This window comes from Plectropomus leopardus, chromosome 1 (assembly GCF_026936395.1).
Source record: "Plectropomus leopardus strain MGB_pleo_1.0 chromosome 1, ASM2693639v1, whole genome shotgun sequence".
NCBI lineage: Eukaryota > Metazoa > Chordata > Actinopteri > Perciformes > Serranidae > Plectropomus > Plectropomus leopardus.
The window spans coordinates 40,848,534-40,867,645 of record NC_142176.1 but is presented as its reverse complement, the minus strand read 5'-3'; the positions used below and the strand labels follow the sequence as shown (position 1 = coordinate 40,867,645).

Genomic DNA, 19,112 nt, shown 5'->3' with positions numbered 1-19,112 from the left:
TTCTGAACACAGAAAAAGAGCCTTTTTTGCTTCCTGCGCCACTGAGCAGCTCTCATAGGGATAAACAGAGCCCCACCCTCATGGCTGTGCCCAGACTTCACTATGATACACCCATGTTTCTAGTAGTTAGGGTTTCCTACCAAACAGTACACCAATCCATGGATTGAGCTTCTCATTGGTGCATGAAGCAGAAAAAGCTTTTTTTCCAGGTATAAAATACCCCAATCTGCAGAGCCTTAAGGCATGTGCACTAGAGACTTACGGCAGCTAAGTGTGGCCAATAAACTAGTAGTACTAGCAGTTCTATTACTATGATTTCTACTTCCACTGTAAAACACACAGTAAAACCAAAGAGCTGATTGTTGATTCTAGAAAGAAGGAGGCAAAGACACACACCCCTGTCTACATCAGTGGAGCTGAGGTGAAGCAGGTGAACAGCTATAGGTTCCTTGAAATCACTATTACTGAGAACCTATCTTGGTCATCACACATCACCACCCAGGTTAAAAAAACACAGAAAAGGCTCTACTTCCTACAGAGACTTAGGCAGGCTAAATTCCAGAGCAAGATCCTGGTTAACTTCTACAGAGGAGCAATAGAAAGCATACTGACTGGAAACATCACCAACTGGCATGGTTCATGCACGGCCCAGGACAGGAAGGCTCTACAGCGGGTGATTCAAACTGCCCAGAACATCACTGGTTCCCATCCACAGAGCATCAGTGACCTCAGTGAAGTGAGGTGTCTGCACAGAGCCCAAAGAGTACTGAAAGACAGCAGCCACCCCAGACACAGTCTGTTCACACTGCTGCCATCTGGAAAAAGATAGAGAAGTATCCACTGCAGAACCACCAGACTACAGAGCAGCTTCTTTCCCCAGGCTGTGAGACTCATAAACTCCTCCTTCAATGCCCAAAAGATGTAGCAGGATTTAAGGTCAATTTTAATTTCATTTCTTCTTAATCCATGTTTAAGAAAAATTACAATAACTCTACCTTGTACCTTTTAGCTTGTACTAGTGCTAGTAGTATTAATACAACTATTTCTACTACTACTGCTACTACTACAAGTAGTCCTACCACAGCAACTTCTAGTACTACTATTTCTACTACAACTCCTGCTACTGCTATTACTACTACTACTGTTACTACTGCCTTTTCTGCTACTACTAGTAGTTGTGCTAGAACTACTTCTACAATTAACACCACTGCTTCTTCTACTATCACCGCTACTGCTACTACTAGTGCTACTACTAGTGCTACTACTAGTACTACTACTGCCACTGCTACTAGTAGTAGTGATAGATTTACACTACGCTAGGGGAGACCAGGGGCAATTGTAACATTTTTGGGTTTTGATGTCATTACTCAAAAACCTCTTGAGCTATTTGGATACAATATTTATGTAGGTAACTTATATCTGTGCTCTGCCTGTTTTGTTGTTATCTTGTTTTTACAAGCAACATTAGAGTCACAATATTGATTGAAACACAAGAAGTCAAATGTCTCAATTGCCCCCACATGTGGAGGTGACTGTAACAGCATATGTTCCAAAGTTTCAAAGACAAAAATAAACTTTTAAGAATATAGATGTAGTTCAAATATTTTAATATCCATTGAACTATTGATTGCAGTTTAATTAAAACTGTATAATTAATTGTACCAAGCATGAGATGTCACTTTGTCTGTTTGCAGGCAGAGAGGGATCACCTCAGTGATACTTGTAAAATCTTTTACTGCAAACAAATCTACCTATGGGTACAAATAAAGTAACCATACCTTACCACAGAGCACAAAAAGAGTTTCATGGTTCTGTTCCATTTCTAATTGGTGCAATTTGAGATGTTACAATTGCCCCCTTTATAAAATATGTAAAATTAAATTGTGTAAACCAGGTTTTGCAATTGAGTTTCAAAGCTATGGGAATACTTAATCTTAATACTTAATACTTAAACTTAATCTCACAATTCATAGACATAACAGATTTTGAAACCATAAAAAATTGTCTCATGGCAAATTCGGACCAGGGTCCTGGCTAAAGATTTACTAACTGCAATATACTACAAAATACATAGTATACATAGACTTTTAAATTGAACACAAAACACTTAAAAAAAAAAAAAAAATATTAGAAACAATAAATAAATCCATGTTGATGTCTATGCTAAGTGGTACCATTTTAATGGTGTTGATACCATTGCCCCCAACGGTACCACCTATGACACAAGCTACCCTACAGGCTAGAAATAATGAAGCTAATATTTGACAAATATATCAAATGTTTAACAACAATATAGTTATCTAAACTCTACAGATTTAAATTCAAGATCATTAAAGGTAAAGACAGTATGAAGAAAATACTGTTGATGAAAAATTACTTTTGTAATTCAAAAATGGTCTTGGCAGAAAAACTCAGATATCAGTTTGTCCTTTGGAGGGCAGAGAGGGATCATCAAATACTATGTGCATGATGAGTTTCATCGTTCTATCTCATTTCTGCTTGTTGCAATTTGAGATGTCACAATTGCCCCCTGTTACAATTGCCCCTGGTCTCCCCTACCTTTGCATAGTTTCAGCTACAGCCAAACCATTCAAATGTCAAAATGTTCTGCTCTTTAAGGACATTTATGCCTCTCATTTTTTTCTATGTTTTATGCCTCAAAGTACTTAACATTTCTTTTTTAACCTTGTCAGTTCACATCAACTTCTTCCTTTGACACTCTTCCAGTTCCACTAGCTTCTTCAGTTTAAAGCAGTTCAGCTTTCATTTCTGACAGTTTTTAAAATGTTTTTGGCAATTTGTAATAAATTTCTCTATTTTCATCCATGGTTTGGAATTCATTTTAGCTTTAAGCATCCACAAGCATGTTCTGCAGGAAATGCATTTTCTAGTTATCATTGAAATAATAATAATAATAATAATAATAATAATAATAATAATAATAATAATAATAATAATAATAATAATCACATATAGTAGCACATCTCTTCCTTGATTACATATTTATTTATTTGTTTATTTCAATGCACATACAGTGATGCACACAAGGTGTCATTTTGTTTCAATAATGAGGCTGGACATAGATCATGCAGGGGTTCTCGAGGTCCTCCCACAGGATTTTTTGTGTATCAAACTTAATTTCCTGCATTCTGCCTCATTTTACTTTGGAAATCTATTTATTTATTTACAGGAACACACAAAGTTGAGGCAGTATGACAACTCAGAATAAAATGGAAAATGATTCAGTAAGAATGTAAGGCATTCTGTATTATATTATCTTTAATAAAATATTTATTATACTGTAGATCAACTTTTCTCATTTTATGTTTCTCTGCAAACACACATCTTGGATGGTGCGGTTCCACGCACCTTGTATTTAAGCAACGCAATTAAACACTCTATATTATAGCCGAATTACCTGGACGGTTCAGAAAAAAATCAGTGAAAATGTACTTTGTTTTTAATAATAATAATAATAATAATAATAATAATAATAATAAAAGATGAAGAAGAAGAAGAAGAATTCCCCGAAAGCTGTGATGGAGCTGGACTCATCCGGAAGAGGGCTGCTGTGTTCCAGATGTTTTCACTAAATTACCCAGGAATCTGTGTGTTTAGGAGCAAAACAGGTTGATATGTAGAAATCTCTGACGATCACTTACCGTTAGATCCTCATTGATCCTGCTGCTGATGGAAATAGGCCTATCTGATGAAGTTACCGGCGCTGCGCTACATGCGTAAAATGCACACAGCGCTTCTGTCATTGTGGCGACGCACATAATGATCCAGCTTCTGTGTGATGACTGGAAATACTTAACAAACTCAAAAATAAGAATAAGATAAATACACGCAGTTGCAGTAAACCAACAAATAACGTTCAGTGATGGTAAAACGTGGCAATTACAGAATCTGCCCAATGAAATTTTGATGCGCATTTTAAAGGTCTGCCGCAAACAAAAAGCGACGAAACTTAAGTTAAAATTCTGAGATCGGTAAAATAGGAAATTTTATATGTAGCCTACTGTTTGTGATAAAGCAGGCCCACACGAGATTGCAGTATGCCCGTATTGCAAAAAAAAAAAGCAAAAACCCGTCATTAGGCCTCACTGTTCATCAGACTGACAGCAAACCTCTATCAGACACTGTGAGTGAGGACGCAGTCAGGTGTGCAGGCTACATTTCTACATTAGTTCTACATGGACTCGATCTCAGGTGTTTTTCAAGTTGATTAAATAAAACTTAAGATCACAGAGGTGACTGTCAGGACGCACGTGCACACCGTGCGCAGTGACATGGAGGATTCCATGTTTGGCATGTTCGGTGCATCTTTATTTTATCACAAAACAGAACGGTTTGATTATTCCAGAAAAAAGTTTTTCACAACTTTCACTAGACGATTTCTGCTGAGAAATTGGATCCTGACAGGAGTAAAGACTCTCAGAAACTCACTGAAAGAGACTCAACTAACTTCCATGATGGATACTGTAAAAATTTTTAAAAAAAAACATTTTTATCGTCTGTTTATACGTTTAACCATCGACTGAAACAATGCTAACTGGCTAGCAAACAAGAGACAAACGTAGAATTTTATTTTTAACAGCCACTTAATATTAATATCAAAATGTAAACACCACTGAATTCATAGCATCAAAATATTTGACTTTGAAAATAGTTTTTTCGTGATTATAGACTCTTATTTTATTGTATACAATAACATTTCATGGTAAAAAAAAACACCAAAAAAACAACATTGACTTGCATTGGGCTACTAATGTACATATGCACAATATTGCCCATATTTTGTTCGATATCACATGAGGACCAAGTGTTTTGTTGTTGTTGTTATTAAACTTGAAGAGACAAGAGATGCAATTTAAGACAGTAAAAAAAAAAGGAAAGAAAAAACATGCAACGCTAGGGGTTAACAGAAACAAGTTTGACACAAATACAAAAAACACAATTATATATATATATATATATATATATATATATATATATATATATATATATATATATATAGCATTTAGTGGCATTTGTTGTTTTCAGTGAAAAAACGAATGCCTACTAAAATATGTATAAATTGCTAATGTTATTGATAAATCAACATGTTTCTATTTTAATTAAAATTAAAACAAATGTATATATTTCGATGTAAGTTCCAGTTAATTAAATTAAATATGTATTCAAATTGAGTCGATTTTATCATTCGGTTTTACATAATTATGCAGGGGGAATGAGTAATGAGTGCTAAGTGTGCAGACGACAAATGGGCAGGTAAAGGAAAAAAAAATAGTGACAGAGTGACTTTAGTTTGAATTCAGTTATTTTAATAAATCATGAAATTATACAAAATTGCTCTTATAAAAATGTTTAAAAATGAATAAAGAAAATTGACTAGGATTTCTTTTTGAAAGTCAACACAATGCAAATAAATGGTTTCTTATATATATTAAACATTTTTATTTGATAATTATGTCTCCAAACTCAGAAATCATAGCATGGATTTTTAAGTGTGTGAAGTGTCATTCTGACATGAGTGTGTGTTACAGTTGTTTGCTGTGCTGGTCTTCCTGCGAGACCACAACTACTGCAGAGTGTCTGCATGCTGGTCTGAGAGACCCAGGAGGCCTACCATCCACTGACCGTGTCTGTGCTGCAGTGGCAACCAGGTATGACATGTGATTCTCATATTTTGGATAGAAAAAAATGTTTATGTCCTACATTATTCTCAGTGTAATCCTGATTAGCTGCACGTGGCAGACTGTATTGTGAATATTGAACATTTTATCTGTTGTACACAAATATTGCTTACTGGATGCATTCACATTACAGTGACTTTCTGTAAAAAAATCATTTTAACATTTTACAGCTTTACTTGGTGACAACTTTAGTTTTAAATTTCTCATTCACCTTAATTTTTATTGTCCTATAACTTAAAGGTCCCATATTGTATAAAGTCAGATCCATGTAGTTAGGTGTATCATAAAGCAGGCATAGGTGATGTAACAAATACTGTCAAAGTATCAAAACGCTTAACCCAGAGAGAAATGCACACAGTCTGTATTCAGAAACTGTGACTTTAAAATGAGCTGTCAGGATGTCTGTGAAGTTGTGATGTCACACCTCTACTGTAGGCCGAATCACTGTGACGTCACGCTAACATTTCAGAGTCGAAAGCTGGTCATTGTTTTGTATTGCTGATATAAGTAAAACCAGCAAACTTGTTTGTTTCTGTTATCATTTTCACTGTAATGTTTAAAGATTTATGATTAAACACAGTGGTCTGACCTGTCTGACATTTCTGCTGTGATTTTTTTTTCACATTTTTAATAAACAAAATCAAGTGGAGCAACCCACAATGCATTGCTAACTACAATACCAAACTGTTTTACACAAATACAGTATTCTACTGTTGTAGATTGGCTGTATATTAAAAGCAATTGCTTGCAGGCACTAAAATGTTTCAGACAGAGGGTAAATACAGATATGTCCAGGCAGACAGTATACAAATAACAATTAACAATAAGGCATGTAAACTTGTTATAAAATTTATCTTGCGGGCAGTTGTGAAATGACATAACTATTGAGTATTTGCCTTGTAATACCAGTTTCACACTGGCTGCATAAGTAGTGTGTGACAGCAACCGCCGAACTGCAGCTTGTTTCTCGCTCATGGTGTTCACACTCACAGCATTGTGGCTGTGACACTTCTGTATTGCTGCCTGCTGCTATAAGTTCTGTATTTCCACATTTATAAGCACAAATTCAACTCATTTATAAAGTCATGCAGCTCCTGCTTTGTCAGCAGCACGATTCTGCAAATATTTCAAAATAAAATGCTTTGAGTCAAGAACTGAAGGGATTCTGTCAACAGAGAGGACTTTTATTTTGATAAAGATCAAGAAAGTTTGAGTAAAAGAGTATTTCCTTATCTCTGTGGCAGAGAGAGACTTTTAAACTGAAGTAAAAGGTGGCATAGAGTCAATATAATGAATACAATCAATTAGGCATGTGCAAAAAATTGATGAGCCATTGTTTGTCTAGATGTACCATGACTGACAGGCAGCTGAGATGCGACTGACAAGCGGTGGCTGCATGAGCAGCACTCAAAAAAACCAACAGGTTCAGTGATACTCACACACTGCTTCCCTGTCCAGTGTGAACTCGGCATAAGAGTATAAAAATATGTTGTTAAATAACATGTTGACTGGAGTCTGAAATCCTCTCGTGTGTTTTTTAACTTCCCCAGGTGCGGACTTCTGAGCTGGAGCACCAGCCCTTTGCTTCTGCTGGCCCCCCTCCCCAGAAGAGGAAGCGAACCTTTGTGGCTCGTCCTTCCGAGTCTTCTGAGACTCCTGAGGTGGTCAGTTCATTTCCCACTCCTGTGCCCTCCACTTCAGCTGGTGACTTTGCCTCTCTTTTGAATTTGGTCCCTAGGCCCTCTGCCACCATCTTGCCTGAGGACCTGCCGGTGTGCTCCAATGTGGCCCCTAGCCCCCAGCCCTCCACTGCTGCGCCGCCTGACGACGTCCCTCTGATGATCCACAGCCAGTCCGTTGAGGAGTACCAGAGGATCTACCACAAAGTCGTGGATGGCATGCTGAGGTATGCTGTCAAAATCATGACTTTTAACTGATCTGCTTAAATAATTATTATATTATTTTTTTAATCACATGTATTGTTATGACTTAATTTGTGTTTCCTCTGCTCGTCTCAGGTTCAAGAATGGCTGTCTGCGCCCGTACAGTCTGGCGTTGAGTCGATGTATCAAGCAGCGGCTGTGGGAATGTCTGGAGCGTCCAACCTTCACCAAATCGGTCAATGAGGACGGACTGGTTCGTGTGGATGTGTCGTTCGGGGCTGGTGACCACCGACCCCCGTATGACATTGACATTTCAGGTGAACCAGAGCCCTGGACACTGCCTCAGAAACGAGCTAAGAAATAAATGTTTCTTACTTAAGCTTAAATATGTAAATATGTTAATTGTATTGCTAAGTAAGACATTAAAGTTTTAAGTGTTATAGTCTTAAGTTGAGTATTAAAGTGTTAAGCATTGTAGTTGAAAGTTAAGTATTATCCTGATAAGTTAAGTATAGTAGTATTAAGTTAAGTGTTTAAGTTTTAAGTTAAGTAGAATCTGTGTGCTGCAAGACATACACCTCTCCACCTTTGTTACACTGCTGCAGATTCAGCCTTATCCAAGTCATCTACTGCCTCCATCCTCTGCCAGCAGCCACCCAACTGCTGCCTGAGCATCCACCTGCAGTCTCTGCTCTTCTGCTCCAACCTCCACAGTAGCCTCTAACAGCCACCTTCAGGTTTAAACTCTGTCGCCCACAGCCTCTGCCGGCGACCTGTAGCCGCCGCCTCCACCTGCAGGTTCTGGCAGACAGCTGCCACCAAACAGCCATCTACCACCTCAAAGTGTCCTGCTCCAACTGAAACCAAAAGCCTCTCACAGCCACCTTAATTTTTAAATAGTGCTGTTGTCAAACCTCCACCTACAGCCTCTTCCATCAACCTGCACCTGCAGCCTCCACCTGCAGGTTCTGGCAGACAGCTGTGGCAAAACCTCCACTTACAGCCCTTGCCACCAATCTGCAGTCGCCTCCACCTGCAGATTCTAGCAGACTGCTCCTGCCAAACCTTCACCCACAGCCTCTGTCAGCAAACTCTGTCACCTGCAGAAAGCTGTGACCAAAGCTCCACCTACAGCCTCTGCCAGCAACCTGCAGCTGCCGCCTCCACTTGCAGATTCTGGCAGACCGCTGCTGCCACACCTTCACCTACAGCCTCTGCCAGCAAACTGTAGCTGCTGCCTCCACCTGCAGATTCTGGCAGACCGCTGCTGACACCATACCTCTACCTACAGCCTCTGTCAGTAACCTGCAGCTTTTGCTTCCAACTTCAGATTCTGGCAGAAAGCTGTGAGCAAAATTCCACCGAAAGCTTCTGCCAGCAACCTGCAGCTACCGCCTCGACCTGCAGATTCTGGCAGACAGCTTTTGCCAAACCTCCATCTACCATCTCTAAAGTGTCCTGCTCCACCCAAAACCAAGAGCCTCTCACAGCCATCTTAATTTTTTAACTAGTGTTGTCGTCAAACCTCCAGCTACAGCCTCTGCCAGCAACCTGCAGCTGCCGCCTCCACCTGCAGATTCTGGCAGACTGCTGCTGACACCATACCTCTACCCACAGCCTCTGTCAGCAATCTGCACCTGCTGCCTCCACCTGCAGATTCTGGAAGACTGCTGCTGACACCATACCTCTACCCACAGCCTCTGTCAGCAATCTGCACCTGCTGCCTCCACCTGCAGGTTAAGACAGACAGCTATGGCAAAACCTCCACTTACAGTCCTTGACACCAATCTGCAGCCGCCTCCACCTGCAGATTCTGGCAGACTGCTACTGCCAACAACAGGTAGAACATCTGAGTTTGGAACTCTTTGGTGTTTTTTTAGGCCCTGTTGGACTTTACAAACTTCAACATCCACCAGCAGTTGGAAGGACCCTCCTCACCCACATACTCTCTCTGTCCCTCTCTCGTCTCATAATATAATATAATATAATATAATATAATATAATATAATATAATATAATATAATATAATATAATATAATATAATATAATATAATATAATATAATACAAATATGATTATATTGATAAAGTAAGTAAGTTTGCAGTATGTAAAATGATAATCAAATGAATTTATAATACATTTATTTATACAATATGATAATATTAAAAATATATAATGTAATATGATATAATATAATAAATGCATAATAAAAATATGATTAAATTGACGTATATAATATAATTATGTATATATAATTATTAACAGCAGTTTGCAGCATTTAGAGCAGTATGTAAGATAACAAACAAATACATTTATAATACATATATTTCTACACAAAAGATAAAATAATAAAAATAATAGTAATAATGTACAGAGGTGTTTATAATGATTATACAAATACCAGTAATACTGATATTACTACTACTACTATAGCTATAATATAATAATAATATAATTTAATGTATGTAACAAAATGAAAATTTATAAATCAGTACACAATAATAATAATAATAATAATAATAATACATAGTGGTGTTAACTAAAAAAAAATAGACTTTTAGGAGTTCACAGACAAACTTTAAATTTAAACACCAATTACACTAATATAACTACTATAATATAATATAATGCAGTTTAACTTAATTTAATTTAATTTAATATAGTATCCCCTCCGAGAATTGCCACCTTAACATGGTGGAGGGGTTTGCATGTCCCTGTGATCTGGGGGCGGTATTGTCTGAGGCTAATTAGACCCTGGTTGGGTCTCCCAAGGCAAAGTGCTCCCAGGGGAGGGGCCAGACTAAGAGCAGTTCAAAGAAAACCTAGACTCATCCCTCAGCTTTAAAGATGTAGCAGGATCAAGTATAAATGTAATTTCATTTTACACATTTTGCACAGGTGGTTAGAGTTAGGTAACAAGGGTACATGATAAGCTGTAGAATAAAAGAGACGAGAGGTGAACATCAGACTCTCGCATGAAAGTCCAGAGTTTGTTTGAGCCATCCACAGCTCTTCCTTCCTGCACTACAGGGACCTTCGTGCTTCATATACATCTTTACTGGCAGCGTTCCAACCTGACACTGACCATCAGTGTATCACGCTGCCGCAGCAGGCCATTAAGCCGTCCCCTGACATAAACAGTCCTGTCCAGTTCTATAAAAAACAAAGCTGTGTTTGCTGAATTCAAGGTGAATTACTTTATTAAAGATTTGCTGTTGGTGGTAAGCCACCAAGATCAGCATCTAGAAACTCAGTACGATAAACTAGCTTAGTGTTACTTCTGCTATCCCACTGGAATAGAGAAAGTAGGATTAAATATGACAAATTAATAAAAAATGATAATAACTGATACAGTTTGTTGAATGATGTCTGACCACAGTCAGGGTTATTTCGTTTCATTCTGGTTTTCCTTTTGTTTTGGCCTCTCCTGCAGCCTTCCTCCGCTCAGTTGAACCCTGCCAGCTGTGTTACTGCCTCCATCTCTACCTTTTCATCATCAGCTTTTTCTACCACTAATTTCCTTTTGCCAAAAGCTTCACAGTGCCTGGAACATTTTAAAAGCAGGATATTGCTCCAGATTTCATCACTTTAATTAGTTCGGATGAAATAAAAGAGCTGAATATGATGATTATTTAGAGCCACGATGAGGACTCAAGCAGTTGGCACCCTTCGTTAGCCTGCGGTGAAAAGCCTCAGGAGCGCTCACACTTTACTCATTTCCATGTAAAGAAACCGTCCACCTGCATCAAACTGCTGCTGCTGCTGCTTTTAAACTGCTCTCAGATCGGAGAAGCCATACTTTGAATTTTAAGCATTGATTTGGTATTCTGATCTGACCTCAACAGTAGAGAAAGTTTCCTTTCATGACTACCCACATATATTAACACAAGCAACTAACAGTGAGGAGGTCAAAGGTCACACTGACTGTAAATACACGGAACAAATTTGTGTCTGCTGAGTGATTAGTGATTAGAGTAGTATTAATTAGAATGGAAATAATAATCATAATATTGGTATTCAGAGAACCCTGACAAATCTAAAATCTGCTAAAATAGCTTAACCATCAGTGCATTTTACTCATTTTGGTATAAAAGTTTGGGAGAGATTCATCAATACTTTTTCATGCTTCCAGTTAAGTGTGTGAATGTGTTTCTCTGTGAGTGAATAAAAGACAACATATTAATTTATTAAGCATCCGTGGAGTATGTATAATACAGCTCATATGCCAAATAATGGCATTTCTGATGTTCGCAACTTATTCTGAACATTCCAATATATATGCAAGTGCTGGCATGTGACAATACAAATACAAAATGAAGGGAGTGAAAAATTTGCATTAACAGAATCCCTTTTTGAACAGTTCTCTGGTGAAAATGATTATTTTTAACAAAAATAAATGACTCTAAACAAAAGCAATATCTCCCATGGAGTTCAAAAACTAGTGCCTGAGAAAGGTACTTAAAAAGAGGTTGTGCAAAAACATGAGGGTAAAGAAAAAGTAACATAGCTGCAAAATGACCTTTCCTTTTTGTCCAGTGCTCCATTGCTGCATCAAACTGTTATCTGTTACACTATGCGTAACAGCCAGGTTGAGTGGGAGCTTTGCAGTTCTTTACATTTGCTCTGATGCCCACAGAGAGAATTATTGCAGTAAAAATAAGCACCAGCACCAGTAAATAAGAATATAAAATAAAAATACAAGAGCATACTAAGAGCATTCTGGGAACTAAAAGAAAACATTTCACAGTGAGTCTATGGGGATTCTGGAGAGGCACAAGTTCTTGGGAAGATATCAGAACTTTTACAGGTGCTGTAGAAGGGTTTGGAAAGTTCTTGCTTTTTGGTGTGCTTCCAGGGGATTCCAGGCGGTATCACTGAAAATCAACTTACAGGAAGAAAACTTAAAGTTTGGAAAGTCTTTTGTGTCTTGCTTTTAACTTACACACACGGTCCCGCCTTACACAAGTGCCACTAATGAAAGCTATATTTTGTTAGTACAAGTTATCATGTTGGTATGGTATCATTAAAACACTGAAGGTCACTGATCACTGTGAAGCTCAGTGACAGGTATGTCTGCAGCTCACAGCTGCCCCACGCTCAAAAACTCTTGATACAAATAACTGCACAGCCTGAGGGCTTAATTCTCACTTCTGCTGCCTAATGCACATAAGGTGGTAACACACACACACACACACACACACACACACACACACACACACACAAACTGGAACACCTGGGAAGCTGGAATGGAAAGCTACCTCAGATCTTGATTTTGGCTTCAGTGTGAGTGAAGCTTTTGTGACCCGTTTATACGAGGTGTCATTAAACACAGAGGAGGAGAGGTGGAGCTGTGATGCCTCTGTCATCGTCTCACGGCCCGATCAATCACTGCTCAAACTGAGGAGAGAGTGTGTCCACCTCTGTGCCTCCTCCCTCAATTCAAGCTTGGATCGCAGCCATCGTTTATCTTGATGGGGCGAAGCTGTCGGCCGCCGGCTCGTCCTCATCTAGTCACAGTGAGTGAAGAAAAGGACGAGTTAACAGAGTGATTTTCACTGAGATGATGAATGCAGAACTTCAGCTGTGATCGTCTCAAATTATCAGCCAAACCAAACACACATTAATGACTGACAATGTGTAGCGAGATGGAAACATGCTGTCACAGTGGGAATTACCAAAGAAAATTAGTCCAAAATTTAAGAGCAAGATTTACATCTTCAGTAGGAAGCAAGAAGTATATCTATCTATCTATCTATATATATATATATATATATATATATATATATATATATCAGTATATCTACATACTGTAAGTCTGTAAATATCTATCTGTATGTATAACAAAAACAATTAGATGAAATTTCAAGGCATTTATTCAGTAGATTCTTAACATGAACATGCAAAATGTACCTGCAGCAGCTGATGTTGCAGAAAATACATTGCTGGTGGAGGCTTGAGTCCCTGATGTGCCTGGTAGTGGCTCACGCTCTGTGTTTGGGGCTTCACAAACTGATTCAGTGACTGGACACTGGTCAGTGCTACCTCCCTTTCTTGTCCTCCTCCTGTTGTTATCATGGCGAGCTTGGCTTGAGCAGTGCTTGTTCTTTTTGCCTCTGTTTTCATCATTGAGCACACCTGGGTAAGAGAAGATAGTAGTAAGAGTAGTAAGAGCATTTGGTGCATCTGGAGTTGACTTCTCTTATATTTTCTCTTACCAGAAATTTAAGAGAAAATATAGAAGATAAATTTAAGAGAACATTGCTGCATGAGGCCCAGTGTCTTGGAAATAACCCCTTTTCAATCTTTGAACAAAAAGCAGCATGTCTCTAAAAAACACCCCAACTGCTTTTTGGACCACTGTATTAGCTTGAAATGGGTCATTCTCCATAACAAGTATTTCTACTTTGGTACTTTATGTACGTTATGCTAATATTTTGGTACTTTTACCTAAAGGAATATTGTGAATGCAGAATTTTTACTTGTAACAGATTATTTCTACACTGTGGTACTGCTACTATGTAAAAGATTAGAGCACTTCTTCAACACTGGGAGCTGACAGGCCAAAGTGTCTGCTGTAAAAAAAGGTCTATTATCTTGCTGTCTACTAATGTGTTAGGGTTAGTAAGATGTAAGATTTATATCTGTACAGCTAAATAAATAAAAAAATCCAGATATCCAGATAATCCTTGTGAGGCCCAGCTGATAACACACACACACACGCACACACACACACACACACACACACACACACACACACACACACACACACACACACACACTGAGTAACCAGTGTTTCCTGCACAGATCAGCTGCTGTGATAAATAAAAGCTGAGCTGATAGAAGTGTCTCCTCAGTGATCAGAGGAAACTGAAGCTTCATGCTCTCAGAATAACAGTGTGTGAGTCATCATCGCACTAACAGCTCAGTTCAATAATTCAGCGCTCCTCTGTAAGCATGAATTATTGAGTCTGGTGACTGTGTCCTGCACTGTGAAACCACTCGGCTGAATATTCCTCCTCTTATCAGAAACAGCTTTTCTTTTCTTAGATGATCAGCGTCTGGAGTCCGGAGGGTGTGACATGGTTTTAAACTCAGCTTCAGTTAGAAAAGACTGCATGAATATTAGAAGGTTCCACTCTTTGGGCTGTTTAAAGTTCTCATGCACTGTGCATACAAACAATTAAAGGTTGCGTCAGGTTGCGATCATAAACTGTACATAAAGATGGACAACATTACAGCTCCCCAAAAGTGTTGCTTTTCAATCTGGATCGCCCTCTGGTATCTGACTGCAGTATAGGTCATAAAGCCTGTCCCTCCATGTTAGTGAATGGGACATAGGTCAAACTAAAAACTCAAAGTACAGGCTAAATAAAAACCCAAAGATGCTTTCTGTCACTGAAGGTAGTAGGTAGTAGTTCTCATCACCCTGATGTTTGTTCAAGTGTTTGTTTTTATGATAAGTTTGTGTTGAATATGTTTAAATTATACAAAAGGGGATGAAGATGGTTGCATCACAGCTGCTAACAGCACTTTCTTACCCAAACAGCTGACTGGCAGCAGCTGGGAAATGTAGTGCAAAAGGAAAAGGCTGTGTGATAGTGAGGTAAAGCGATCAAAATACTAAAATAAATATAGCGTCCATTCAGACTAATATTGATTTTTTTTTTAGGTAGGCCTTTCTTTAAGTTGCTAAAATATATTTTGATATCAAAAAATATTGTGCACCCCTTCTTTTTCTACAAACAGGGAGCACCTCCACCACCAGTTACTGTATGTAATACACTGATGTGCTTACTGCTGTGAGTCTCTGATCAACTCCAGAGTAATCAGTGAACCAAGGCCTCTATCAGTGCGATTAAATTGTGAACACATATGTTGAAGGAAATGTTGCATTATTCCGTATATGTGAAGATAATTTGAAAAGTGGACACCAACAGTTAGAATAAAAACTATACTACACTGTGGTTTAATATAACACTAATCTCTTCATGCAGTCTGTTGTTCATTTTCTTGGTGCGCTCCAGCAGGACAGTGTAGCTGTTAAAGTCGGTGAGATTCCTGTAATGAAACCGAATCATCGCATACAGTTTCTCCTCTCATCTTCACATGAATCACTAATAAAGTGTCACAATCATTTCATCACACCCGGCTCTGATGAAACACAAACTACAAAGGGAAGTTTTAAAATTATAATGCCGTGCATTAGCACTCACTGAATATTTCCTTTCTTTTTAACTGGATGCATTTTAATAAGATGCAGTGCATTCATTAGCATTTTCTGCAAACTCCTCCAACTCAGAGGAGAGGAGCTGGACTTGGACCCAATGTGGGGAAGTCACAGTAAAGATTTCAACAAAGACATTTAGAAAAAATCTAAGAGTCTAATATGATTTAATTTAACATTGTTTTTCATTTTTGTTATGGCTCCTTTCATTGTACTTCACACTGTTATTTGACTTTCATATTAACATCGTTATGGCTTGTGCTGGAAATAGTTTGTCATAAGCAGCCTTTTGCTGTCAGTCTGCTTCCTCAACTCTGATTGGGGAAGACATAAGAGTTAAACCTGAAAAACGTCCACAAAAAGGCAGGAAAATGTGGATAACATGGATGTGAAACATCTTCGTATAAGTTATTCCAACAAATACAGCAACTCTAATATGGTTCTAAATACACATCAACAAGCGCAACATTGTGCAGAGCAAGTCCAGCATTTCAAACAAAGATAGTATCATGCACTGTTCAGATTTTCCATCAGGGTTTATGGCCGAATTCCAACAACCTTTGACTCCTAGCTGTCCTCCACCACATGCAAGCGTTGATGGGCGGTGACTTCATGATGGAGACTAATTTATTGAAGAAGAGGATACGTTTATTTTATGCAGAGCTGCGCTCTCCACCGCTTGCATGTGCGTTGCGTTATGACTCCGCTGCGGTTTTCCTCCGTGCTTCCTCATATGTCAATTCCCACCGGTTGCAGTTTGAGTCCAGGACGGCGCAGCACTGCCGGATCAGCTGGAGTGGCGAGGCCGAAGAGTTCCCCTGGTAATTACAGAATCATGCGCATTATATCAGTACAGAAGAAGAAGTAATAACTCCATTTACTCCCATAACTCAAAATATGTTGTTCAAGGCCATGTCTATTTTGTGGTTGTCCCTATGAAAAGGATGTACTGTGTCATAATGAATTTTGTGGTTTTCCATCACCATCATTAGCTTCTCCTCGTCCGTGGTGTCAGTAGTGACCTCTGGAAACCTCTGACTTGTTGACTCCAGGCCTAGATCCACTCGTGATGTTTGAAATTTAACCAGATGTTTTAATGTTGTGTCGCTGTCCGATTTCCTGTCTGTTCTGTGTTAAATTCAGCTGAATTTATGAGAAGTGCTCCAGCATCTGGCAAAAATAGGACTTTTGTGCATCTGATCCGCAAGCGTCCGGACTGCCGGAGCAGGGACAGAATCGATCCGCAAGGCAGTGGAGCCGGTGGAAGTTAACACATAGACTAGAGTGTAATCTATTTGCTCCATCTACCTTGACGGATCGGAGCCGGACCGCATACAGATCTGGTGGAAATTAGGGGTTAGGGGTGACATTACTTTCCCCTCCTACCCGCCCTATATGTGCCCTTGTACTTCTTATGTCGTTTTAACCTCATGCCGTTCTGTTGTGTATCATGCAGATGCAACAGGTTCCGCCCGGCCTCTTTCTCAAGTGCCTGTCCACGTATCAGGCTGATGCGGCAGGTGCCATCTGGCAGCGTATAATCACAACGTGATTGATTCTGTTCTGTAACACTGTCAACTGAAGCTGTCCAGCGGCATATCATATGGACACAAAAGGTAGCTTTTGGCGTTGGGATTGTACGCCGGAAGGACTATTAAAGTGGCAGTATTTCATTACAGAATGAGAACGGGCTGAGTTAGCTGTTTTGTAAGACTACTATGTGCTGCACTTTATTTTGCACACTTCATGAGTCTGACTGCTGGGGAATCAACATATTTATATCACTGATATGACCAATGCTACCTGCTCCTAAAATCCTTGATTATATCTTCTGTACAGTACCTGAGCAATTTACTTAGTTATATTCCACCAATGCAGTGGTGAGTGGAAGCATTTTTTTTGATTGGCTCAGTTGTTTCTGTTTGAATTGTCTGGTGCCTAGCTCTTTTAGTCCTTACAAAAACCAACTTTTTGGCCCTTCTCTTTTCATGTTGCACACTTTGTCCAATGAACTTCTGGCTGACCATGTCATCTTTCTTTCCCTCTTATGCCTATTATGTAAACATGTAAAGTCAAGGTAAGGAGCCTCAGGTGCGATGATCTCAGCATGCAGGAAACACAGCACCAGCTCAACTCTGGTGAAATTAGAGAGCTGACCCAGTGACTCCACTGAGTCCAGTTCACACTAAGCTGTGGGAGATCAGTGTTGTGTGTATCACACAGTCCAGTAACCACAACAACAGGAGCCATGTTATATCTCTGTAATAATTTCCACTGGCTTTGTATCTACTTTTAGTTGTGACTTCACTCTGAGACACTACAGACTTTGATCACACACTAACTCTGTTAGACTGTTTTCACACTCAACACACCTGACTACCCCAGTGTAATATAAAGCCGGCCTACAGTTATTGCACTTTGGTCAAGGCATAATTTACTTTTAGTTCAATAAGTGCAGTTTGACAGTCACTCTAATGTTTTTTAATCCACGTCTGTGTGTGAATCATACATTTTTATTTGTTGTTATAACACTTGAAAAAGTAAAGATTTTTTTAATCAAAACTAAACCAGGCTATGCCATGCTTTGTGTAAGGAAAAAAATTGCTGCACGACACATTCGACACATTCCAGCGCAAATCTCACTCCGAACTTTTCTGAAAAGTTGGAGGCCCTGCCTGAAATAAGGTCTGTGGGTAACACTAAAGAGATTTTCATGTTTTGTTCTACAACAAAAAAGGTAGAAGCATGCCGGGTGCAGATGGAACCTGGTTGGATTGTATTCTGGTTGTATTCTGAAGCCTAAGGTCTTTGCTCACAAGGACACGTTAACCTCATTATTTGACCATTTAGCCACATTTAATTTTAACATCTGACCTTATAACATTAGGCCTAGAAGTATGACAAAATAAAAGGAAAATGGGTCCCCTTAAATGTCAGTAAATGTGTATGTCCTTTAGGTATAGAATTCTTAGGAAGAATGTCCTTCCCCCTCAATATTTAATGTATTTTTCCCTCCCAATAAAAACATTAAAGACACAGTAATGCCTTCGGTAAAGTAAGTAATGACAGTATTCAACCCTTTACAACAATAGTTGCAATTACCCATGAAACAGAAAAAAGAAGAAGCAACTGAAACATTAACGACCATGGCATTTTCACCATAACTGCTGAATAAATCCTACCAGAATGTAAGAAATTAAGTGTTTAATGTCAAAATTTCTTGGGGACTGACCACCAGGCCTCCTGCCTAATATGTGTACCCCCAAATGTTGAAAAGAAAATCAACACCCTTCACATATTGTACCAG

General features: G+C 38.9%; 1 protein-coding gene across 1 annotated transcript; it reads left to right on the top strand.

Moving 5' to 3' along the window:
* The first annotated feature begins 3,503 nt into the window (after window positions 1–3,503).
* LOC148190469 (uncharacterized) lies at window positions 3,504–17,346 on the top strand. Its single transcript, XM_088082221.1, has 5 exons — window positions 3,504–3,536; window positions 7,250–7,605; window positions 7,718–7,934; window positions 14,990–15,012; window positions 17,262–17,346. The coding sequence occupies exons 1-5, from the start codon at window positions 3,504–3,506 to the stop codon at window positions 17,344–17,346; spliced, it is 714 nt and encodes a 237-aa protein (XP_087938347.1).
* The last annotated feature ends 1,766 nt before the right edge of the window (window positions 17,347–19,112 follow it).